This window comes from Vicugna pacos, chromosome 34 (genome assembly GCF_048564905.1).
Source record: "Vicugna pacos chromosome 34, VicPac4, whole genome shotgun sequence".
Lineage (NCBI taxonomy): Eukaryota > Metazoa > Chordata > Mammalia > Artiodactyla > Camelidae > Vicugna > Vicugna pacos.
In genome coordinates, this window is record NC_133020.1 from 20,274,705 (window position 1) to 20,300,886 (window position 26,182).

General features: G+C 47.3%; 1 protein-coding gene across 2 annotated transcripts in view; it reads left to right on the forward strand.

Annotated features, from left to right (window-relative positions):
* The window catches only part of LOC107034210 (maestro heat-like repeat-containing protein family member 1), a 63,653-nt gene that overhangs the window by 7,928 nt on the left and 29,543 nt on the right, over window positions 1–26,182 (forward strand). The window contains exons 2-15 of one of the 2 annotated variants that reach the window (XM_072954422.1): window positions 160–332; window positions 11,124–11,236; window positions 11,567–11,689; window positions 12,626–12,788; window positions 14,218–14,310; window positions 14,699–14,853; window positions 15,163–15,303; window positions 21,510–21,608; window positions 22,076–22,154; window positions 22,653–22,763; window positions 23,709–23,782; window positions 24,716–24,832; window positions 25,006–25,050; window positions 25,712–25,856. In XM_072954422.1, the coding sequence (XP_072810523.1) occupies window positions 11,126–11,236; window positions 11,567–11,689; window positions 12,626–12,788; window positions 14,218–14,310; window positions 14,699–14,853; window positions 15,163–15,303; window positions 21,510–21,608; window positions 22,076–22,154; window positions 22,653–22,763; window positions 23,709–23,782; window positions 24,716–24,832; window positions 25,006–25,050; window positions 25,712–25,856 (1,456 nt within the window). In that variant the 5' untranslated portion in view covers window positions 160–332; window positions 11,124–11,125. Of the gene's footprint in view, window positions 1–159; window positions 333–539; window positions 626–11,123; window positions 11,237–11,566; window positions 11,690–12,625; window positions 12,789–14,217; window positions 14,311–14,698; window positions 14,854–15,162; window positions 15,304–21,509; window positions 21,609–22,075; window positions 22,155–22,652; window positions 22,764–23,708; window positions 23,783–24,715; window positions 24,833–25,005; window positions 25,051–25,711; window positions 25,857–26,182 lie in introns of those variants that run through there. The other variant, XM_072954423.1, reaches the window with a different exon arrangement.

Sequence of the window (26,182 nt, forward strand, 5' to 3'; positions counted from 1 at the left end):
GACGTCCCATCTGGCTCCCAGTCTTAGGGGGAAGGCGTTCAGTCTTCCACCATTAGTGTCCTGTTATCCGTAGGGTTTCACAGATGCTCTTCATCATAGTAAGGAAGTAGCTTCCTATTCCTAGTTTGAGTGGACGTTATTTTAATTCCCATTTTACAGACAAGGCAACTGGCATCCTGTTCAAAGATGAACTGACTCCACAGAGCGAGCTGCTAACCACTGTGCGGTCTCTGTAGCACACTGCTCCACCCGGCGATGTCCCTTCGTCTCCTCCTCTGGATTCTTGTCTTCACACTTCGTCAGCGTTGGTGTTCTCATTACTTTCTCCCAAGGTACGTATTTTGAGGAAGTTGGCAGCCATTTCTCTCCAGGAGTCATAACTGGGGGGGGCTGGAGGGGCTCCATTCCATCTTGGGTTCTTTAGAACAGGAGCTGGGGGGCTGGTTCTGGGTCGAGCATTCCAGGCTGGGTTGCTTAGATGTGCTTGTTTCTCAACAATTGGGGAGGATTCCCAAGAGACATTCCTCTGTGTCATCTGAGCATCTCCCTGTAGCGCTGTTGCCCATCTGGTGTGGGTGAGAAGGACAGAAACAGGGATAGGCACAGGGTCGGGCCTGGAGAGAAGGTGAGTGTGAACACGAGGAATGAACAGGACAGTGGCCGTGGACTGCGAGGGAAGGGGTGGACGCGACGTACGTTTCATCAGGAGAATCCTCTCTCCTGGCAGGGCAGTGGGTGGTGCTGGAGGCAGAGGTCAGAGATGCGCTGCCTGGAGGTGGGGACTCAGCGTGGGTGGAGAGAAAGCACGTTCCACGAGGGATGATGCAGTGAGTTGCAGTCCTACAAGCAACGAAGACGTCTAAGAGTTAGAACTCAGGGCTTGCAACTCACACGAGACCTGGAGACACAGATTTTGTTACTGTAGAAATTTTGAACATTCATCTGAGCTCCATTTTTCTAACGCAGTTCAAAGTTCACTGGTTTTCCATATCCCTCCTGAACAGAATGAGGATCTTAAACCCCTTGATGGCCCCACCACGTTTCTCTTCTCGTCTTTTGTGTTGTGTTGGCTAATTTTAGTTTCATCATGTTTTTAACTCCTTCAAATTAGTGGTGATTATTATAGTTTTGAGTTTGATACTTGTTTAGACTTACCAACTTCTCAGTCAGGGTCACAACAGAAAACAAATCTCACACTCAAATTAGAATATAGAATAATTCAAGGAGAGTTCAATGAATAAATAAAGTGACTCGTTCTGATGGGTAGGTGTGGGCAGAGGTGACTGAAACCGCAAGAGATAGTGGAATACCCTGGGCTAATAACAACCAGAGTTTCGTCTCCCCTGGACCTGAGGGGACTTGGGGAGGGAAAGTTATGGGAACCTGAAAGGAGAATTGTATATGGAGCTAGCCTGAGAGAAGCAGTGATCTCGGAGGGTACACCCAGCCAAGGGTCACCCTGCTGGGAGGAACCAGAAGAATATATACTCCGACCCGACCACCCTCCCTTTCTGCGGTGCCCTCTTAGGTCTCCCCATTGGCAAAACCCAACCAGTCAGAGAACAAGGGAGCTGATTTAATGTGGTCCACGCTGGCCAGCCTCCCGAGGCACTTGGCAAAGTGGAGAAGGGCGCAGGGAAGGTCTGGATGGCCGACAAAAGGTATTCAGGATACCAAGTATTTTATTAACCCTTGCTACAGAGTTCCTGTGTTTCTTGCATCCGACTTCTCCTTTCCAGGTTTATTTTATTCCTTGCTGAAGGAAGGCAGTATATTAGTATTTCTTTCAGCGAGAGCTTGTGAATAATACGTTTCTCAATATACCCAAAGATGTCTTCATTTTGCTCTTGCTCTTGAACAACATACTCTGCTGCTGGTCTGGTGGTGTTTTCCTTTGCAGTTAATCATTTTTCTCTGAAAGTTAGGATTCTCTCACTTTCCTGGATCTATTACTTTATTCCAGTGTATCTAGATATGGATTTATTTTTATTTATCCTGTAAAAGACTTGGTGTGCTTTTTCAGTCTGAAGATTCATACCTTTTTTAAATTCTGACAGACTCTCAGCCATTATCACTTCAGCCGTTACTTCTCTCCCATTCACTCTCTTCTTTTGGAATTCCCATTAAGCTATTCTCCGTTTCTCTAAACTTCTTTTTTTCCCCCTCTTTTTTAAAAAAAGATTATACTCCATTTATAGTTATTATAAAATATTGGCTATATTACCCGTGTTGTACGATGTATCCTCATAGCTTATTTTATGCATAGTTTGTATCTCTCGCTCCCCGACCCCTTTATTACTCCTCCGTCCTTCCCTCCCCCCACAAGTAACCACTAGTTTGTTCTCTATGTGTGTCTCTGCTTCTTTTTTGTAATATTCTCTAGTTTGTTGTATTTTTAGATTCCACATATAAGTGATATACAGTATTTGTCTTTCTCTGTCTGACTTATTTCACTTAGCATAATGCTCTCCAAGTCCATCCGTGTTACTGCAAATGGCAAAATTTCATTCTTTTTTATAGTTGAGTAGTATTCCACAGTCTGTCTATCTACCTATCTCACATCTTTATCCAGTCATCCACTAGTTTTTCTTTTTTTCAGCTTTCACTGTTGTGGTGAATGTTTTGTTTTGTTTGTTTGTTTGTTTGGTTACTGCAAGTCCTGGGGACTGAACCCAGGACCTCTTACATGCTAAGCATGTGTTCTACCACTGAGCTATACCCCAAATCCCCATTCGTCTGTTGATGGACACTTAGATTGTTTCCATATCTGGACAATTGTAAATAATGCTGCTAGAAACATGTATCTTTTTGAATTAGTGTTTTTGTTTTTTTCAGATGTATACTTGAGTGGAATTGCTAGAACATATGGGAGTTCTATTTTTAGTTTTTGAAAAATCTCCTCTATTGTCCACAGTGGCTGCACCAATTCCCATTCCCAGCAGCAGTGCACCAGGGTTCCCTTTGCTCCATGTCCTTGCCAGCGTTTGTTATTTGTGTTCTTTTTGATGACGGCCATTCTGACAGGTGTGAGGTGATACCCCGTGGTTCTGATTTGCATTTCCCTGCTGGTTAGCAATGCTGAGCCCCTTTCCATGTGCCTGTTGGCCACCTGCATTTCCTCTTCGCAAAAATGTCTATTCAGGTCTTCTGCCTACTTTTTGATTGGGTTGTTTGATGTTGAGTTGTATGAGCTGCTTATATATGTTGGATATTAACTCCTTATTGGTGATATCATTTGCAAGTACTTTCTCCCATTCAGTAGGCTGTCTTTTCATTTTGTTGATGGTTTCCCTTGCTGTGCAAAAGCTTTCAAGTTTAACTAGATCCTATTTGTTTATTTTTACTTTTATTTTCTTTGCTTTAGGAGACAGGTCCAGAATATTGCTGCAAGTCATGTAAATGTCATCTTTATTTTCTTCATCTCTGTATACATTTGTGCTATATTGTGCATCACTTTTGCTACTCTTCCAGATCACCCATTCTCTGTTCAGCTGTGTCTAGTCTGCTATGAAACTTTTCTACCTGTTATTTAATTCAGTTTTTATGTTTTTCTTTTCTGTATCTATCTTTTAAAAATATAGCTACTTGTTTTTTAATATGAAATCTTGTATTTTGTCTTATATTTTCTATTTTTCCTTTAACTTAAAAAAACTTTTTTGTTGTTATTGTTAAGTAAATACACGAAAAGTACAAGTATATAGACCTCAGTGATTTACCACAAAGTAAATTATCTGTGTCATCACTGTCCAGGTTAAAAAAAAAAACTATCACCAGCACCCAAAAACTCCCTATTGTGATCATTCCTAGTCATCACAGCCTCCCAAGATAACCATTAATCTTTTATAAAAATCACTTCCTTGCCTAAAGTTTTACTATCTTAATTTGCATCCCTAAACATGGTCATTTGTTTGCCTATTTTTGAACTCTTTATATATGCAATAATGAAGTGTTACTATGTGTCTGGTATTCATTTTATATTTGTTACATTTATGCATATTGCTGCAAGAGATTGTAGTTTGTACATCTTCGTTGCTGTATAGTATTCCATCGTGTGATTATTATAAACCTGTATCGCAATTTACCTATCCATTATGATGATATTGGACATTTGAGTCACTTCCAGTTTGGGACTATTATGAACAAATACATGTCTGTTGCTGTCAGCAAGCATGCATTTCCGCTAGGTGTGTACTTAGAAAGGGGTCACACATCATGTGTATCTTCAACTCTTAGTACCTAAATTATTTTACCAAATTATTTTCCAAAGTGGCTACATTATTTTACACACCAATTAGTAGTATGTGAAAATTCCCATTGTTCCACATCCTTGCCACACTTGTTATTGTAAACCTCTTAAATTTAAGCCATTCTGCTGGGTGTGTAGTGACATATTTTCATGGTTTTAATTTCAACTTCCCAGCTTCTAGTGAGGCTGAGACAGACGTCTTAGTGTGTTTATGAACCATTTGGATATCCTCTTCTATAAATTCCTCCTAAGCCTCTTACCCATTTTTTTTTAATTGAAGCATAGTCAGTTACAAGGTGACAATTTCTGATGTACGGCATAATGTTTCAGTCATTCATATACATAATATATTCCTTTTCATTATAGGTTCTACAAGATATTGAATATAGTTCTCAGTGCTGTACAGAAGAAATTTGTTTTTTACCTATTTTATACACAGTAGCTAGTATCCGCAGATCTCAGACTCCCAGTTTATCCCTTCTCATCCCATTTCCCCTCGGTTCCCATGAGTTTGTTTACTGTGTCTGTGAGTCTGCTTCTGTTTTGTAGGTAAGTTCATTAGTGTCTTCTTCTTTTTTTTTTAACCCATTTTTCTATTTTTTTTTGGTATGTATTTTGGACATGAATCCTTTGTGGATTTTATGGGTGACATGTATCTTCTTTCACTCTCTACTTTGCCATTTTTACTCACCTAATGGTGTCTTCTGACAACTGTTGGATCTTAATTTCTCTCCCAACTTTTTATTTTCCAAAAATTACATGTAGGGAAGCTGAAAGAATTGTACAATGAGCAACCATTATTCTTCAACCTACGTGCATCAATTTGCTAAAATATTTTGCGTAAATATTTCACTCATTCTCTCTCTCTGTCTCTCTTTCCACACACACACACCAGAATCATTTCAAAGTAAGTCCAGACTTTATCATGACACTTTAAGTATTCCAGCGCGCACCCCCTTAACAAAAGGACATTCCAATAACATTATTATACACAAGGACCTTAATATTAATTAATATTGATACAACAGTACTATCATTATCATAACAGCTTAGGGTCAGATTTCCCCAAATATCCTCAAAATTTCCTTCCTTGCTGTTTTTCCCCATCTCAGAGCCAAGCAGAGATCATCTGCTGCATCCTCCTTTCCCCTGAAACAGGCCACCCCCCACGTTTGTCTTTAGTTGGCTTGTCCACTGTCCCACTACCTGGAGCTGACTGACTGTTTCCTCGTTATGGAGTCAGATGGAACGTGGGTGACCTGTGTCTTCTACTGCAGCATCAGGAGGTCCGTAGTACCAGTTAGTTACATTATTGGTGATGCTAAGTTTGATCACGTGGTGAAGATGGTGTCCATCAGATCTCTCGTTATAGAAGTTCCTTTTTCCCTTCTACCATTAATAAGTAATATGTGAGGTGATATGTTGAGGCCACGTGAATATCTTGTTCCACTGACGCTTCTTGCTTGCATCAATTATTTAATTGGTAGTTGTAATAGTATCATTCCTTCTGTACTTATTATCAAAGTGGAATCCTCTCTCCCCACCCCTCCCCAGCTCAATCACCACGCAGTTTTAGCTCTAGTTTGGACCCATGGTTTTGTTTGTTTGTTTGTTTACTCGATGGGCTTTAATACATTACCATCATTATTCTTTTTGAAGCTCAAATCATCCTCATTTGGCCAGCGGGAGAACCCTTTAAGCTGCATCCTCTGTCCTTCTAATGTAACCCTATTACTTTCTGAGCACTTCCTTGTCTCTTGAGCAAAAGAAATAGATGCTCACCTTGTATGTTTCCGACTCTCAACCTATAATCAGCCATTGCTCCAGGAGCCCTTTCTTTTTAAAGAATGTAGCATGCGGTTTGTAGGAGGCAGGCTTTGGGTAGTGGATGTGCTTATCTCTGCTGGGGTGTCATTGCTTCCAGGCCTTTTCAGCGAGCAGATAGACTTTAAATCATGACTTCTTGCTCACACTTCCAATTAAAGTTTGAGCATCTTGGGGCTCCATTCCATGTTTGCACCTCCATTCTCCCATGGTAAAGATCCTGTTTCCCAAAGAATCATCAGTATATTTACTACAACATACACAATAGCTTCAGAATGATTACTGCGCCCCCCATAACACTACCAATAACAAACTCCTGAAGCTCAAAGCTTCTCCGCAAAAGTTGTCCTCAGACTGTAGCCCATCAATGTATACAGATAGAGTGTTAATTTTTCTGCATAGTTGCAGAAGCAGTTTTGCAAGCAGGCAGGTTCATCTGTTTCTGTCGGGCAGCCGGCCCTTCCTATCCTTGGGTTCCCCTTCCGCGCATCCAACCAACAGCAGGCGGAGCAGCCCAGCCCTGTAGCTCTCCACCTGGAACGTGCTGTGGTTGCGCATCCCTTCTCTAGTTCACGGGTCTTTAGGTAGTTTCCAGCGTTTCGCTGTTACCGAGAATCTACAGTGAGTAACTTTGCCCAAGTATTGTTTCCTGTTTATGGAGCAGAATCTTCTAGGTGAATTCTAGAACTGGAGATTTGTTTCTGAAAAATCAGCCTCTGCATCCAGAAAAGTGAATTCAGACTTGGAGGCAGAATTTTGAGAGCAAAGAAAAGAGCAGCTTTATTGCTTTGCCCGGCAAAGAGGAGTCACCGTGGGCTAACGTCTTAGAGACCGTGAATCCATCCTGGGGTTGGGGCTTGGTGGCTGTATGGGCAGGCGGGACGAAGCACATCAGTGATAATGAACAACAGTCTTTTACAAAAGTTTATCTTGTGTCCCGGGGACTTCTGGTGGTCTGTCAAGTAGGTTGCTGCCATGGCTTTGGCGTTATCTGGTCTGATCCCTCCAGGGTCACGGAGGCGCTGGAGGATCTGGCCATTCCTTCAGGGTTATCCTTCTGTGACCTTCTTTCTGGAAAATAACTGCTGGGTTTAGGTACAAGTTATTTAGGGTAGGGTGTAAACATGGGGTTGGGGTTGCTAAGCACGTAATCATTCAAGCAAATTCAACAATAGCAGGAGCAAGGGGAAACACAGGTCAGTCAGTTAGAAGGAACTCCAAGTTAATCCATCGCAGTAAACTCTGTAAGCTGTCTTAGCACCAGGGAAGCCTTTTTGTGACTTCAGATTTGAGGAGGAAAGAGTTCATGCATATGTGATTTTGTTAAGGGCTTCAATCCATCACTCCTGGGCGTGTGCCCATCTGCACCGCTACTGTGAGGCGTGGCAGCTTTCTCCAGCCTTGCTGACGAAGTATGCTTTAAAAGTTCTGGCAAGCTGAGGCAACTATGTTCAATATCTTGTAGTAAGCTGTAATGAAAAAGAACATGAAAAGGAATATAGGTATGTGTATGTATGACTGAAACATTATGCTGGACACCAGAAATTGACACAACATTGTAAACTGACTCTTTCAATTGAAAAAAAATTCTGCCAATCCAATAAGGGAAGAAATGGAATCTTGGTGTGGTTTCAGTTGCTTTCCATTTTTCACTTAGACCTTGTGATACGTCATCATTTTTTAAATAGATTCTTGCTGGATTTAGTTTTCTATTTTTCAAAAAGATGTTCACATCTATAGTCGTGAGAAAGATTGGCCTTTATTTTCCTTTCTCGCACAATCATTTTTAAGTTTTCGTATCAGGATTATGTTCAGCTCATAAAATAGGTTGAGGAATGCTCCTTCTTTTTTTTATTTAATGGAAGAGTTTGTATATAACTGGCGTTATGTTTTCTTTAAATGTTTAGTGGCGGCGGGTATAGCTCAGTGGCAGAGCACTTGCTTAGTGTGCTGGAGGTCCTGGGTTCTAGCCTAGTACCTCCATTAAAACTGAAAAAAAAGCTTAGTGGAAGTTTTGTGTGTGTCTGTGTTTTAACGGAAGTATAGTCAGTTACAACGTGTCAGTTTCTCGAGTTCTTCTGGAACTCCTCTGTCCTCTGTATGTTAGTTGTTTCTTTTGTTAAAAAACTATTTTCTAAAAATTTCTGCATCGCATACTGGGTGATTCCTCATAACTATTTTCTGAGTTACTAATTCTCTTTGTGTTCAGTCTTGATATTTATTTATTTAATTTTTATTGCAGTGTGGTTACACCTGATTTTAGCCAAAAGGCTGAGAAGCGATATTGAAGCATAGTTTATTTACAATGTGTTAGGTTCAGGAATATAGCAAAGTGAGTCAGACATATATATATATATATTTTTCAGATTCTTATATAGTTTATTACAAGATATTGAATATTGTTCTGTGTGCTATACATTAGGTCCTTATTGTTTATCTACTTTATATATAGTAGTGTGTATCTGTTAATCCAAAACTCCTAATTTATCCCTCCCCTCCCTTTTCCCTTTGGTAACCATAAGTTTATTTTCTATGTCTGTGAGTCTGTTTCTTTTTTGTAAATAAGTTTATTTGTGTAATTTTTTTAGACGCCACATAGAAGTTATATCATATGATATTTGTCTTTGTCTGACTTACTTCACTTAATATGATCATCTCTAGGTCCATCCGTGTTGGTGCAAATGGCATTATTTCATTCTTTTTTATGGCCAAGTAGTATTCCACTGTATAAATAGACCACATCTTCTTTACCGAGTTGTCTGTCAATGGACACTTAGGTTGCTTCCACGCCTTGCCTATTGTAAACAATGCTGCTATGAACATTGGGGTGCATGTATCTTTTTGAGTTAGAGATTTCTCTGGATACATTTCCAGTACTGGGATTGCTGGATTGTATAGTAAGTCTATTTTCAGTGTTTTAAGGAAACTCCATACTGTCCTCTTTAGTGGCTGCACCAATTTACATTCCACTAGCAGTGTAGGAGGGATCCCTTTTCTCCACACCCTCTCCAGCACTTATTATTTGTATACTTTTTAATGATGGCCATTCTGACTGGTGTGAGATGATCCTTCATTATAGTTTTGATTTGCATTTTTCTAATAATTAGTGATGTTGGAAGCATCTTTTCATGTGCCTATTAGCCATCTGTATTTATTCTTTAGAGAATGTCTGTTTAGGTCTTCTGCCCATTTTTTAAACTGGGTTGTTTTTTAATTTTTTTTTATTAAGCTCTATGAGCTGTTTGTGTATCTTGGAAATCAGTCTCTTGTTGGTTTCATCATTTGCAAATGTTTTCTCCCCTTCTGTAGGTTGTCTTTTCATTTGGCTTGTGGTTTCCTTTGCTGTGCAAAAGCTTGTAAGTTTAATTAGGTCCCATTTGTTTATTTTTGCTTTTATTTCCATTACTCCAGAGGACAGATCCAAAAAACTACTGCTGTGATTTATGTCAGAGGGTGTTCTGCCTATGTTTCCTCTAGGAGTTTAGAGTATCTGCTCTTACACTTAGGTCTTTTATTCATTGAGTTTATTTTTGAATCTGGTGTTAGGGAATGTTCAGATACCATCCTTTTACAGGTAGCTGTCCAGTTTTCCCAGCTTCACTTATTGAAGAGACTGTCTTTTCTTCTTGGTGTGTTCTCACCTCCTTTGTTATGGACTAATTGACCGTAAGTGCATGGGTTTGTTTCTGGGCTTTCTATCCTGTTTGTTCAGTCTTGATTATATTCTGTTAGTATTTAAATTTTTAATGCCTGTATTTTTAATTTTCAAATATTCTAACTGGTTTTTTTTCATATCTATAAATTCTTGTTTCATTCTGTCTGCTTTTATTTTATAGTATCTTGGTTTTTTAAAAATGGAAAGTTTTTTTTTTTAGCATCCTAAGCATATTTATTTGATGAGGAGGAGGACAATGATGGTGACAATGATTATCATCATTATTTTATTAAAGTCTTTGAGAGACTGTTTTATAAAATTAGTCTCCTTTGGAGTAATTTCACGTTCCAGCTGTTGGTTTTGCTGGCTGTCTTTCATAGCATTTAGGTTTCTCCATGTCTTTGGGAATTTGGGTTTGTTCACTTTAAGTGGCATCTCTCTGCTTCCCTCCCCCCCTCCCCCTTGGATACACTTCCTTTCTGGCTGTTTTCTGTTGTTGTTGTTACCTCACCTGTACCCCTTCCCCTGACCCAGTGTCCAGAACCTGATCTTAAAATGGCCATGGAGGGGTCCTCTCCTCTAGAGACAGGGGGATGCTGGGATGCTGTGGGTCCAGGTGGAGTGTCTGCAGTTTCTAACTGGAAATCGTCGTTGTTGTCGTCGTCATCCAAACATACCAAGTTCTTGCTCTGTGCCAGGCACGTCCTGCCTCTGGGATGTCACACGCCTCCCCTGACGGCTCTGCTACGGCCGTTACTCCTGCTCTTGCTGCTGCTGCTCGCGCAGTGGTCACCGTTTGCAAATGAGTAAAATGAGGCCTGTTGGATGATGTCTTTAGGGTGAATCAGAATATTTAAATAAATAAATAAGCTATCCTTGATGTTAGGAGATGAGCTGAGCCCAGACTAAATCAGTTTTGTTGGTTTTCTTCTGTCACTATTAACCAAGACTATGGGTATACGTGCCTGGAATGTAAGTTACAGTTTATAGCAATCAATTTTTTGTAATGTTGTGGATAAGCACTGTCCCCACCCCTCCCAACTCTGTCCAGCTCTCACCCAGAGAAGATACTTTACAATCTCCGGGGAAAAGATGTGATCTAAAGGGCAGGATGGGGTCCTGAAAGTTGGTTTCTAGTAGGGTATATCTTATCTCTTTTGATTCTCATGTTACTTTGAATTATGCTTAGTTTACACATGAAGAAACAGAATGCCCAGCAGGGAAGTGAATTGCCTGGGGATAAGGTGTTAGTGAGGGGTGGAGTCAGGAGCCGTGCTGGTGTCTTGGATTCTTAATTGCTCTTTGCACGCTTTCATGGTACCGTGATGCCCTCTGAGGGAACAACCACCTCCAGCGGGAGAGACAGCCCCCACGCATCTCTCTCTCTGTTCCTCGCAGAGATGTTTGTAGTTACAGCGGCTTCCTCGGAGACCAGGGAACGGGACCTGGAATGTGATGTCTCAGGAGAGACCGTCAGGAACTTCATGGAGGCACTCCAAGCTGCTGGGCAGGTGAGGAAATCTCAGACATCCTCCTGGCTTCCAGCCAGCGTAGGACCACCTCCATCAGGTAGCTGGTTGGGCGCACACGCAGGGTACTAGGAGAGCAGGGAGAGTTTCCAGTCCGCAGAGCACTCCTTGGTCCAGTCCACGCACAGCTCCTGGTCTGGTTCCCACGTGCCTGGTCTGACCCACACCTTCTCCACCCACCCCTACCCCTGGTCCAGCTTTAATCCTCGCCCCAGGTTGACTCCTCCTCTTCCTTTCTCTGCCAGGGACCATTTTCTCCTTATTACCCCCTCTTCAGCCTTCCTTTCTTTCTGAGCCCCCTCTCTCTTGTAGCTGTCAGCAGATAATATCTTACAAACCCTCAAGTTGCTGGAAGTCAAAGTCCTGAATAACAGGATGACAACTTCATCACGCCAGAAGGTGACCGACACCCTTGTGGACTACCTGCGGGCAGTGGTGAGGAGCTTGTGCCTCTGGCTGGGGGCGGTGGGGAAGGAATGGATCCCAGGTCTGCGCCCTGGAGTTCCTCTCTGGTGGGTGATGATATTTAGAAACTAAATGGGACCTGCCTGGGATATGAGGACCTCAAGTGTCTAAATAGTTCGCTGGAGCCCATCCATATCTTACACCCTGAGCGTGTCTCAAGAACTGTGACGTAGACAGAATGGAAGATTCAGGGATGGAGTGAAGTTGGGAAAAGTGAGATGGAGAGTAGGGAAGGATTGGGACCATTGGCCTGGAAGCCTCCCTGGTCCTCAGACTGTCCAGACCCTCCCCCTGGAGTGTTTTAGGCATTCACCTTTGTTACTGCAACTCAGCTAATCATCTCAATATACTTGCTGATCATTTCTTATCCACCCACCTGTCTGCTAGTCCACCTTTAGACTGACCACTCATGACACCTACCTACCTGTCTATCCACATGCTTTTGCACTCACCCTCCTGACACTGGGCTAATCTGGTGTCTTGCTTTCCTGGTTAACTACCTACCTATGAGGTGTCTTCCTCCCAGTTTCCCTGCCGTCCTGGCACACCTGTCTCCTGGTCAAGACCCCGGGTCTACCTGAGACTTTCCAAAGTTGCTTCTACAATCTACCCACTTTCCTGGTGGTTCACTGACTGCTGCAGGGGAAGCCCTGTACTCTGGGAGCCCTATTGCCACTTCCACAGCAACACTCAATCCGATGACTTCACAGACGCCCTGTCGTCCTGTCCTCTTGCACACTCTGGGAAGCTCTTGCCCACCACTGCTGGGCAGGCGTGTGTCGGATGGGTGGTAGGATGACGGAGGGGAGTTCCTGCCCGCAAGGTGGAAGAGAACCGCTCCTGGAGGGAAGCCGGGGGACTCCCCTTGACGATCCTGCTTGGAACAGTTAGTGTTTCTTTTTCCAGAAACCAGAAGGAGAACTGGAGGAGATGTGTGTTTCAGTATTAATGGCCCTGGGGTCCCAGTCTCCAGAAATGGTCATCGTCAAACTGTGGGACAGACTGCGTCTGCACGACCTGCCCCCGAGGAGCCTCCTGGTCACAGTGGGGAAGCTGAGCCTTGGCCAGGGTGCGAATCCCGGGTGGGGGGAGTTGGGGGAGTAGAGGGTGCAACCCAGGACCCTGTGGGCTGGTGGGAACTCAGACCAGAAGCGGCACAGGAGGGCGTGTTAGGGCTGGGAGACTGGGGGGCTGCAAGGAAGACGTAGGGGCCAAGCTGGGGAGAGAAGGCATCATGGAAAGTCCCCATTCGGCAGCGGAGGGGAGGGCTGAGGGGGAAGCGAGGAGTCCTGTGCTCAGGGGAACCTGCAGCTTTGGATTTGATTCGCGGTTGGAAGGTAACCGTGTAGCAGGGTGAGGCAGAGAATCACCATATAATCTCCATCCTGCTGGCTACTGGTGACAGCAGTGAAGTGGCCCTGTTACCCATTCCACTCCCCTCCTTCAGTCACAAAGTGTGAAAAAAAATCGATTCACCAGGAAGATGACAGCACCTGCCTTCTCTTTCCCACTCGGAGCTGGGGCCACAGGAAGGCCAGGGGGCAGGCAGCTGGCCTTCTGGAAATCAGGTTCAAAGTGACAAGGTGTGTATTGGGGCCACACAGAAGGCTCGGAGGACATGGTGACAGATACTGGAAGTGTCTCCTAATAGTATCATGTGACCTCTGACAACACAGCTGGAAGAGTGTGTGTTTGTGTGTGTGTGTGTGGTGTGTATAGTGTGTATGGTGTATGTGTGTGTGGTATGTGCGTATAGTGTATGTGTGTGTATGTATGTAGGGTGTGTGTGTGGTGTGTGTATAGTGTGTGTGGTGTATGTGTGTGTGCGTGTGTGTGCGTGTGTGTATAGTGTATGTGTGTGTAGTGTGTGTGGTGTATGTGTATGTATGTAGGGTGTGTGTGTGGTGTGTATATAGTGTGTGTGGTGTATGTGTGTGGTGTACACGTGTGCGTGTCTGTGGTGTGTGCGTATAGTGTATGTGTGTGTGGTGTGTGTATATGTATGTAGGGTGTGTGTGTATGTATGTAGGGTGTGTGTGTAGTGTGTGTGTGGTGTGTGTATAGTGTATGTGGTGTATGTGCGTGTGTGTGTGTGGTGTGTACGTATAGTGTATGTGTGTGTATGTATGTAGGGTGTGTGTGTAGTGTGTGTGTGGTGTGTGTATAGTGTGTGTGTTGTATGCGTGTGTGTGGTGTGTGCGTATGCTGGCTGTGGCGACACCCCGCACCTGTGCGCTGTGCTGACGTCCGGTTTCGAGCTTCCTCTTCCCAGCAGCCCGGTGAGGAAGCCACATCAGGAAGTGCTGTCCTGCGTAGCAGCCAAGGAAGCTGAAACTCAGATAAATTAAGTCGCTCCGGGTTGCCCAGATGCTCTGAAGGCAGAGCGAGGATCAGAACCCAGGCCTCCTGGCTCCTAGCCAATAAGGTTTCCTCCTCCACAAGGCTTGGAGGGGCCCCTCCTGTGGCTAGGTATGTCATTCTTGTCCTTCCCCTCCCAGGTGTGGCCCCCTACCTTGGTGCCACGTGGGAGCACATCCTGTGCTTTCTGAGGATGGCCCAAGAGGAGGATGACGTGTTGGCGATCTGTCGAGGTGAGGGTGGGGAGGGTCTCTCTTAGAAGTGGGGCGTGGGGAAGAAGGGCAGGACGAGCCTGGGCCCCTCTGCATGTGGATCCCAGAGGGCTGGGGAAGGGGCAGGAGGTGGCCAAGAGCAGGCCAGGTGTGAGCACATGCTCTTTCCCATCTGACTTGGCCTGGTTTGGACCAAGCTTGATAGGGATGCGGTGGGTGTTGACAGCCTGGACCGCTTTCCCTGCCCTTGCTGGCTGGACTGGGTGTGGTCATTAAGGACAGACGGTTAGGGAGGTGGTGAGCGGGTGGTCTTTCCCAGCGCAGGACTCTGGGCCCTCTGAGGGCGGTGATGGAAGGGCTGGGCCCACATGCGCGTATGTTTCCCTTTGTGGGTCCTGCTCCCTCACAGCTCTCAGTGGATTGGTCATCAGTGCCCGGAAGCATCTGGATCTGGGCTCTACAGATGATGAAGTGATGGACATCACCCCAGAGGCAGTGTCCATCAAGGCCTACCACACCCTCCGCATTCTCTTCAACCATTGGTCTCTGAAGAACAAGAACAAGGTGGGGTGGGAGTAGCAGGGGCTGGGTGGATGCGCTAAAGGAGTGAGGCTTGAGCCAAAGGCAGGCCTGGCAGGGTACCTGGCTCTAGGTTGCCCTGACTCTGGAGACAGAGTGAGGATCAGCACCGTCCACTCGCTCGTGGTAGGCTGACCCCGGGCTCTTCTAGGAGTTTATGTTTACAGATGACCCGCACTGGCAGGCACGTTGCTAGGCTCTGGGATGCAGAGAAGGGTGAGGCTAAGTCCTTGAGCGCTTGTCCTACCTTCACCCATGAGCGGAGGCAAGTTCGTGGTGTCTCCTTGGGCGCAGGTGACTGAGCAAGTCCTGGTGATAGCTGGCCACCTCTTCTTCCTCATGCCACCGTCCAAACTCAAGAACCAAGTGAACCAGTTGATCCAGTGGCTAATGACTTTGATAACTACAGGAGTGACGCCTTTCTACATTTCCCAGGTGACTGGGGTAGGAGCGAGAAGGAAGTTTAACTAGTTCACGCTTTCCATATTTATTGAGCAGTCAGTGCTGGAGTTGGCAAATTATGGGCCGCATGCCAAATCCAGCCTGAAGGCTTGCTTTGGTAAAGAAGGTTTTAGTGGAACTCAGCCATGCCCATTTGTTGAATCCATCTCAAGCTTTGACCCACTCTCACTCTCCTGTCGCTGACCTCTAGACTCATATTTAAAGGGCTCATCAGCTTTGATCAAGCCCGTGTGGATAACCTTCCCACTTCAAGGTCAGATACTGTGGGACCCTAATTACATTGCATCAACACCTGGCTGAGTGCTTGACTGAATAACTGGGAGGTGGTGTGTGCACCCCAGGGGCCTGGAAATCTGGGGGCCAGCTCAGAATTCTGCCTACCATTGCAATGTTACACCAGTGTTAGGTGTTTTTCTGAGCAGAGGACCCAGAGTCAGAATCCAACCTTTTCTGATTGCTGTTTCAGTTCTCCATCCATTTTGATGGCGTTTCTCAAACGATGTTTCCCCGACTTTTAATGAGTGTTTCATAAAAAATGAAGGTGTGTTATTTAGTAAAATGTGTGGGAAACACTGGGTTATAATTAAACAAATTTCTTAACTGTAGGACTTCTCAGAGCAGTCAAGGTATGGATTAGTCTGGTTCTCCAAGAAGCAGATACCAGCGTGGGATTAGAGGGCAGGAGGCTGATTGGAGGAACGCCTGTGCTGGAAAACGGGGAAGGAGCTGGAGGAGACTGAGATGTAGGTCTGACCCTCGATAAGGAGAAAAGGAAGGAAGGGAAGGAGGCAGGAAGGGAGGAAAGTCTTGAAGTTCTTTTTAAAATCTTTTATTTATTAATTTTTTTAGGGGAGAGGTAATTAGGTTTATTTATTTATCTATTTATTTTTATTGGAGGGACTGGGGATTGACCACAGGACCTCATGCATGCTAAACACTGCACTCTACCACTAAGCTATACCCTCCCCTCAAGAAGGGAGGAAGGTCTTAGATTCCGGTGTAGTTCTATGAAAGTTTCAGCAATGCCAACAGGGAGTCACAGAGCCAGACTCACCCATCAGAGAAGTCCCATCTTGCAGGAACTGGCCTGACTTAGTGGACCTGCCTCTCTCACTGGCGGGGAGAAACCTGTGGGAATCTGGAGTCTGTTTTAACACAGTGACGGATTTCAGAGCATGGCAGCTGAAGATGTTGGTCAATAATGCCCCTCAGAGTAGGCATCAGAGAGGCACATTCTCCATGGTTGTTAAATGTGCCAGTGTGCATTTGTGACTTTTAAACTTTTGTAAGTGCGGGACCCATTCACATCCTGGGACCAGTTTGTGGTCTGTTGTTGCATTACCACCATGTACCAGTGCACTTTCCTTTCTTACTGTATGCTCTGAGCTTCCCCACAAGTGGACCAGCCACAGTCTCTTAAATACCCTCCCTCCTGGCACGTGTCTGCATGTTGCCTGAGGGTAAGGGCTGTGACTCTGGGACAGAGCCAGTCAGCCAGCTGGAGGCTGAAATCTGTATCCCAACTGCTAGTCTGCAGATGGGTCAGCTGGAGGGGCTACCCCGGGTCTTGGCTGGCAGTCAGGATGTTTTGGGTAGCCCTTTTCTCCTCCCTCCTTCTCTCTCTCCCCCCAGGGGATAGTGATTAAGAATCAGGAAATTAATCAGTCCATACCATAATTTTGTTTGGACATCAACGAGCACTAACCAGCTCTACTTAGGGCCAAATTTGGGGGTCCATCAGGCAGACCAAAGGGAATATTTGACATTTCATCAAATATTCAAAATCCAGTGGAGATATTTCTGCTTCTGGTAAAGATGAAGTAACTGGAGCCAGGTTTTTCCTCTTGCCTGAAACAAGTTGAAAACTGGGCAAAATGTAAGAAAATAAGTTCTGAAGACATTGGGCATCAGGTGACAAAGAAAAGTGATTCCTGAGAGGCAGGAAAGAAAGGAGGTGAGCCCTATAGTTGCCCCAGCTTTCTTCTTAAAGAGAGTCTCCAGGCAGTGGCAGAGGGAGAGAAAACCCAGGAAGACTGTGCTGAGCTTCCTGAGGTGAGAAGATGGTGATGAGAGTCAAGGGAGACCGAGGCAGCTCGAGTGTTCAGGGCAGGACGCGGCACTCGCCTGAGGACAGGACCCGGCGCTGAAGACAACAGCAGCCAGAACTCGCCCAGGGTCAGCCAGGTGCCTGTCCTTCCCACCCAGCCTGAAAACAACACGGTTCCGGGGTCCCGGGCGGAGACCTGAGACGGGCGCGCAGAGTTAGCAGTACGCCGAATGCTGCTCTAACGACGCTGTCTAACAGAGCTCGAAAGCAAGACCCCGAAAGATCAAACTATTTCCAAGTAACTTCACTGTGTACCAGAAAAAACTCAAGAATACTCTTAGGAATAGAAAAATATCCAGCACCCAATGAAGTAAATTTGCAATGAGGGGCATTAAGTTAAAAAAATCACCAGGCATGCAAAGAAGCATGAAAATATAAATTCAAGGAGAAAAATGAACCGCAGCTGACCCGGAGCTCACTCAGATGTTAGAATAGCAGACAAGGACACCAGGACAAATGCTGTGACTGTATTACAGATTTAAAAGCTAAAGGAAGGATTACGTTGAGTAGAAACAAGAAAGATAAATTTTTTTTAAAAAAGGCCCAAATTGAGTTCCTGGGGCTAAAACCTAGAATATCTGTGATTTAAAAAAACCAAACACTGGATGGAATTCATGGCAGATTAGACATTGCAAAAGAAAGGACTGGTTAACCTGAAGGCAGAGCAATAGAAACTTCAAAATAAAACAAACTGAGGAAGAAAAAAAAGACAAGAAGAAGAAGGGAAAGGAGGAGGAGGAAGGGAAGGAGGAGTTGACGGAGAAAGGCTCACTGAGGCATGGGGCAGCTTCAAGCAGCCTAATTTATGTGCGATTGGAGTCCCCCCAAAATGAGAAGGACACGTATTTGACGAGGAGAGAAGAAGGTTGAGGGACATTGATAGGCACATACTTACAGCTGCAAAAAAAAAAAAAAATGTGTCACAGGTATGAAGTGTGCAGTGTGGGGAATATAATCAATAATCATGTGATATCTTTGCATGATGACAGATCGTAACTAGATTTTTTGTGGTGGTTATTTTGAAAATGTGCAGAAATACTGAGTGGCGGTGTCATTCAACAGAAGGTAACATAGAGTTGTAGGTCAATTATACTTCAAAAGCAAACAGAAAAACTCAGAAAAAAGAGACCAGAACTGTGGCTACCAGAGGGAGGGGGAATTGGTTGAAGGCAGTCAAAAGGTATAAACTTCCAGTCATAAGATAAGTAAGTGCTAGAGATACGATGTACACATGATGAATATAATTAACGCCCCTGTATGCTGTATATGAACGTTGTTAAGGGATTACATCCTAAGAGTTCTCATCACAAGAAAAAAAGATTTTTTCTGTCCCTTTAATTCTGTATCTGCGCGAGATGAGGGAGGGCCGCTAAACTGATTCCCGTGGTCGTCATTTCATGCGGTATGTAAGGTAAATCATTGTGTGATGCATCTCAAACCTACACAGGGCTGCATGTCAATCATATCTCAATGAAACAGGAAGGAAAAATTAAAAATAAATAAATAAAATAGAAATAATTAAAAAAAAGGTTTTGGCAGTGCCTGACACATGACCAAAGTGCTTTAAAAAAGAAAACCCTGGCGTTTGTCTTACTGTTCAGCAGGCACTTACAGTGTCACTATGGTGGGTCGGAAGCTCCAGGCTGAGTGTGTCCAAAAGTGGACTCATTTCCTCTGTCTTCTGAGCTTTCCAAGCCTGCTGTTTTCTCGTCTCATGGAATTTATCGCTGTTCATTAGCTACCCTGGGACGGAACAGCCATAGCAAACACCCCTGAGTAGAAGGCACTGTTCTAAGCGCTTTTTGGTGTTAAACCGTATCTGTCCACGGAGTGACCATACAGAGCGCAGGTGCTGTCATCGTCCCTACCTTAGTGCTGTGTGAACTTGGGTGCATGTTTCTTTTGGAATCAGAGTTCCCTCTGAGCATATTCCCAGGAGGGGGGCGGCTGCATCATAAGGTAGCTCTGTTTTTAGTTTTTCGAGGAATCTCCGTCCCGTTTTCCGTAACGGCTGCCCCAAACTACATTCCCGCCAGCCGTGTAGGAGTGATTTTAAAAGCTTTCACGCTCCGTCACTTCAGTATCTGATTCGCTACCCCGTCCTCCGCGACACTGCTAGTCCACTCCTTTCTCTACCCACACTGATACGCACCCACTTCGGGCCTTCCTTACCTTCTGCTTTGAACTCCTGTTCTCCTGACTTCAGCTTCTCACTCACCCTTCTGTCAAATCAACTAGTCAGACGTGTGCCTAAAACATATAAGCCATTTTTCCCTACAACAGCCCACAAATACAAATGAGGTCCAGTATCTTTACTATGTGAGTCTTCATGGCTCATTGCCCCACCTGTGAGGTCAGAACCCGTAGCTTCAGGAAGACTGCCCCAGCATCTCTAAAAAGCACTTCTGAGTCCCCGAGGATGTTTCTCATATGTTTAGTGACAAATTCACTCCCTTTATAGATAAGCTAGAAAAAAACAAAAACAAAAAACCAGAAGGAGAACTATACCAAGGCATACCGTAATCAAATTTCTCAAAACCAGTGAGAAAGAGAAAACACTAAATACAGCAAGCCAAAGCAAAACCCAAGCCAGACAACAGCAAAAGCGCTTCATGCAGAGGAATAAAAATAAGGGCAATCACTAGCACGTTTCTCGTCGGAACCCGTGCAGGTGACGAGATGGCAGAGTGACTCCTTCAAACTGAGCGACAAACTGTCTCCTCGAGTCATACTTCCCGGTGGGAGTATCTTTCAAAAATGAACTGAAAACAGAACTGTTTTCACACACACAGAAACTGAAAGAATTCATCACCAGTAGACCCACACTATAAGAAATATTAGAGGAAGTCCTTCAGGCAGAAGAAAAATGATACCAGATGGAAATACAGATTTGTATTTTTAAGAAATGAAGAGAACCAGAGATGGCCATTCTGGTTGGCGTGAGGCGATACCTCCTTGTAGTCTCTTTTGCATTTCTCTAGTAATTAGTGATGTTGAGCATCTTTTCATGCGCCCGTTGGCCATCTGGATGTCTTCTTTGGGGAAATGTCTGTTTAGGTCTTCTGCCCATTTTTTGATTTGGTTGGTTGTTTTCTGACGTTAAGAGCTGTTTGTATATTTTGGAACTTAGTCCCTTGTTGGTCTTGCATTTGCAAATATTTTCTCCCCTTCTGTAGGCTGTCTTTCCATTTTGTTTATGGTTTCCTTTGCTGTGCAAAAGCCTTTAAGTTTAATTAGGTTTCATTTGTTTATTTTTACTTTTATTAATAAAGCTGTTTTTTAAAAATTGAGTGGAATGCTCACACGTGTGGAAACTCAGGCTATTGGCAGATCTTTATGCCAGTGATGAGAACAACCCATACATAGTGGAGTCCACTAGGTAGAGAGTAGATATTTAGGCTTTTAGACTTGGTTTTCAGGAATTTGAAAGTCAGAGAACAGTAGAACCAGTTCTTTCTTTGGCCATGATTAATTTATCCTGCTCTGAAGTTAGCCAACGCTTGCAAGGTTGAGTTGCCCTGAAAGTTTCTGTGGAATGATGGGACTACTTGAAAATAAGTGTGTGTATTTCTTTTCATATTCTTTTTTTCGTTACAGGCTGTTACAATGTAGTTCCCTGTGCTCCACGGGACGACCTTGTTGTTGGTCTAGTTTACATACAGTAGTTTATATCTGCCAATCCCCACCTCCCAATTTATCCCTCCCCACCCCCTTTCCCTAGTGGTCATCACAAGTTTGTTTTCTGTGTCTGTGTGTCTGTTTCTGTTTTGTCGGTAAGTTGACTGAAGCACTGTGCTCTATACGAGAAATTAGCACATCATTGAAAACTGACTATACTAAATAAAAAAAAAAAAAGACAGAAAATAAGCATAGCTTCCTGGGTGAGGCGGAAGGGCAGGTCATGGCTTTATTTGGCTACGGAAGAACTACACCCTGAGCCTGACTTGAAACGGTCCAGGAGGGCCGTGTGAAACCGTGATGGCCCGGCCACCCTCGAGTAGAAGGTGCCAGGACTTCCCTTGGCGGTGGAACGGGCGGGTGACCGCTGCCGACTCTGTCCCCATGCACACAGTGTATCTGCCAGCTTGTGGACGCTCTGGCTGTCAGCGGCTGCGGGGGCATGAACTTGGAGTCCCAGCTGGAGAACATCGTGCCCATGCTGTTCACGCAGGTGAGTGCGGCGGGGCTGGCGGTGGCCTGCGCTTGCTCGTCCTCTCTTCTTCAGAGGCGCCGGCACCCCCGGCCCAGGTCACCGCCTCCACCCCGTTCAGGTGTCTTTCCACACACCTCAGGCTTCCCTGGGACAGGCAGACGCCTGGATTCTGGGCAGAGTGTGATATCTCCACTGGACACACTCTGTATGCTTCTCAGGGGTGACAGGCCTCTGTTGCTCCCCCCAATCTCTGGGAGAAGGTTCACACCACCCCATCACACTGTGGAAACTGTCCGATGTTCTGTGTTGCAGCCTAAGTAGGAAGAGGGCAATTGAACACTTTGCAAAAAGGTGTTCCCTTCCATGTGTGTAATTTATTGGCCGTTGTCTTCTTTTGGGGCTGGGAACATGGGCGCCTGGGTTCTGTTTTCCTGCCATTCTTATGGCCACACTTCTCATGGCTGCGGGCCTTGGTTTCCCCACAGCTGCACGAAAAAGTCAACACGTCAGATCCCTACTCTGTCCAGAGCCGCAGCCTCGCCATGAGGGCTTTCTTCATCCTGAGTAAGTCCCACGTTCCCCAAGCTGCAGGACCACTTTTGTCTCTCCCTGGATTGGAGCAGGGGCCGAGGTTCCCATGAGGGGCTCCCGTCCTTCTAGATGAGAGGCCAAGTAATCTGTGCGAGCTTGGCCTGAAGTCAGAACGCCGAGGGGCGTAGACATTGCTCGCTCCCACTCCCTCTGCCTGGGTTTGGCTTCCCTTCCTCCTTTGGGCCCCTGCTCAGAGAGGTGATCATGGGGGGTGTGCTGACCTCGGGGCAGAACGTGGTAGGGTGGGGAGGGACCTGGCCAAGTCCAGGAAGAGCGTCTGGCCGCACGTTCGGCACATGGTGACGCTGGCCCACGCTGGCGCCCTGGCTTCCGTCTCCCTCTCCAGCCTGGGGGCCTCTCACTTACCCAGCCTACAGCACCAGTGATTTGCTGTGAGCATGGCTAACTCCTGCTTGCCACCCACCACTTAAACACCACCCTGCTTCTCTTGAATCCGCGCCCTTCCGACAGCGAAGTTACACAATGACCAGGTGGTACTGTTAATCCGAAAGACCCTGGAATCCAAGGATCCGGCCAAGATAGTGCCAGCCCTTCAAGTGTTCATGGAAATATTCCAGGAAGGTGAGTGGGAATGGGGCCTGGGCCGGGGCATCTTCTTTCTCATGAGATCTCCTTTCTCTGGGAAACAGCCCTGGATAGCAGCTAAAAGCACAGTTTTAAACTCAAACTCAGTGGGTTCAAAGTCTTGGCTTTGCCTCTGATGAGCTGTTGCAAACTGGGGCAGATCACTTTCAGTCTGTGCCTCTGTTTCCTCATCGGAAACAGGGAGGTAACATGAACACTTACCTTCAGTGTTTTTGGTGAGGATTTGATGGGAAAACATAGGTGAGGTGCTTAGACCGGAGCCCACGGTACAGTCAAGTTATGGTGGTTTCATCCATGATTGTCAGCCGGGAGCTTCAGCTCCGGTTCCATGTCTGTTGAACCTTGGCCATGTGCCTGGTACGGTGGGGGGCACTGGAGATCCTTACGTGAGTGAGGCGCGGTCCTGCTGTCAAGGAGCTGGCTTTCAAGTCGGGGAGACGAGGGTGTTCACACAGCGGGACGAGGCAGCACAGACCGCGACAGGTGCTTACCCGCGTGCAGCAGGGGTGCAGCAGGGGTGCAGCAGGGGTGCAGACAGGGCTGGATCGGGGAGGTGGGTGGGCACTGGGCAGGTGTCCCGAGAGCAGGGAAGGAGACAGCGAGGTAGAAGAGCGTGTTCGCAGCTGCAAAGGCCAAGATGTACAGAGGGAGGGGACAGCGCGGCTGGAGAGGTGGGTCTGCGGGCATTGTGGGGCCCCCAGGGGCCAGGGCTAAAATGGCAGCTTGAGGGAGAGACCATGTAGGTCACTCTTCAGCCTGGTTCGGAGTGGAGGGACGGTGGTGGATCCCCAGGGAGTCCCCCTGGCCGTTGAGGACCAGGGCTGTGCCCAGGACCCCTCCTGCCTGTCTTCTGTGGCTCCCAAAGCTGCAGAGGAGGCGGGAGGCAGCTGGTGGCCAGCTGCACATCTGTCTTTTCTCCAGTGCCCCAGACAGAGACGCTCAAGCGTGAGGTGATGCACTCCATCGTTGTGCTGATCCAGGAGGATCTCAAACCAGTGAGCACAAAGGCTGAGTGTTGGGGCCGGTGGGCCACACAGAATGCAGAGGGGAGGTGGCTGGGGAGCAGGAGAGGTGAGGCGCCCTTATCAAGCTGGTTCCGGCCTCACACCAGCGCCCACCAGTTACATCTGGGGTCTTCAAAGCCCAAGGAGGGTTTGCAAAGCAGACAGGTGGCTCCTACCCATGTTCTGAGCCTTTTCTGCGGGTGACACTGGGGTGCCCAATGGAGACGTGGAGCTCTGAAAGATACCAGCTCTGCCCTCGGAGAATGCAGTTTGCTCAGGGAGAGAGGACCCCAAACGTTATGCCTGGCATGGGGTCTGAGAAGCCTTGTTTTTAACAAGCTGTGCAGCCAGGTTTCGAGGCAGCAGACTGGAGCTAGCTCTGAGTTGTGCAGGACAGGGGAGCGGGGGAGCAGTGGTTCATGGTGTCGGATGGACGGCAGTGGCATCATCCCTGAAAACAAAGTCCTAAATCCTCAGAAGGGTCCTGGGGAGCTGGCAGCTTGAGGGCTGGGCCTCCTGACGTGTAGGATTTGTTCCTGACCTTCCCTGTGGAGGCCAGGACGTGGGACCTTACCTGAACGCAGGTTCTGCCCCACCCACACTCCCACCCATGTTCATGTCTCTGGGGAGCAGGGCATGGGCCAGCTAAGTACCTGGGGTCCTCCAGGAGGGTGGGGGGAACGGAAGTGGGCTGGAACTCCAGGGTGGGGCACGGAGTGGTCGGGTTCGGAGACTGGTGACCTGTCATCGCTGGTAGCCCACCAAGGCGTCACCCTGGGCTTGGAGTCAGGAGAGAGGAGGCCCCTCACCGAAGGCGCCCGCACCTGCTCTGCTTGCCTGAGCCCTCACCGGGACGTGCAGGATCAGACGGGTGGTCCCTGACGTGTCGGCCTGTCTTGCGCCGTGATGGCCTGCGACCCCCAGGTGCGGAAGACCCTTCTGAGCTTCCTTGAGATGCTGGGCCGCCTCGGCTACCTGACCCTTCCCCAGGGAGACGTCGTCATCGACTACACCATCCAGCTCTGCCAGTCTGACCGCTCAGTGAGCGGGGCCAGGGGGGCGGGCAGAGGGAGGGGTGAGGGGCACAGGGCACGGGGAGGGTGAGCAGAGGGGAAGGGGGAGGGGCTTTGGAGGTGTCTCAAACCCTGAGCAGTGAGCCAGGAGGCTCAGCTGGCTTTGGGTTCAGATTTAACTCTTTCCTTTCTTTATTCCAGAATGAAGAGGACATCCAACTAAAGTGTTCCAAAATCCTACAGATGGTACAAACCTCCAGGGTCAGGCTCCCAGATCCCTGCCCTGACCCCCAGACTGCACCCCCGTCGAGCCCCTGTCCTGTCTCTTGTACTGCTCCCCACCTCCCTTGGCCCCTAGGGCCTCTGAGAAGTGGCTCCGTGGAGCAGAGGAAGGTCATGATTGGTGAATCTGGGTCCTGCTAGGCCTGTTCCTGGCTGTAGTGTCTTGAGAAAACTGCTCTCTAGGCTGCAGTTTCTCCTCCTGTGAAAAGGGGGTGATCACACGCCCCGCCTGCTCCGCGGCCTCTCAGGGTCCTTGGAGTTTCTAGCGAGCTGAAGGTCGTGTGGGTCAGCGCTGGGTGAAGGGCTGGGGGGGAGTGGGGGGGAGGCCAGCGTCACTTCCCCTCCTCCCTGGAGTCACTCTCCCTCCCAGCAAGCTCTGTCCCCTGACGTTTGTTGAGTCTGTCTTCTCCAGAGTGTTCCCCCGTGAAGTACACGGTTCCCTCTCCCTCACCAGGCCCTCCCTGCCGTCATTTTCATCAGGACCTGGCTGTGTTTTACCACGTGCAGTGGGGAGGGGTGAGAATGTGGGTGGGGTGAGGGGCTGCACGTGCAGGAAGGGAGGGTGAGCGCTTGTGCCGGGGCTGACTCGGAGCTTGGCCCTGAAGCCCTCCCACACCCCCGCCAGGTGCCCTTGCCTAAGCTGATCACCTTGCTGTGTCAGCCCAGCAACAGCCTGGCCTTCGTGCCGCTGAGTAAGACGGCCACGGAGATGGCCCTGAGGGCCCGGGCCCTGGGCCAGGTCCCCTACCTCAGCGGCTTCCACCTCCAGCGTGAGTACCCAGGGGCAGCCGTGGGGAGGTGCCAGCCGCCAGAGGCAGACTCCCGGGGGCCTGGAGTGTGGGGTGGGAGCGGTGCCCGGGAGCTTGGGCTGGCCTGGGGGGCCAGTGAGGCAAAGGGGCCCCTGGGGCCTTGAGGGTGAAAGGGGCCCCCTCTGGAAGAGGGGCCCAGGCGCGCTTGCCTCATGCCTCTATTCCTCATGTTAGAACGCTGGAGTCGAGAGGCAGCAGCACCTTGTTAGTTCAGTGTCACGTGCACACGGACACTCCTGGCCCTCAGTTCCCTTTGCCCCGACTCTGCTCCTCACTCTGTGCTGATC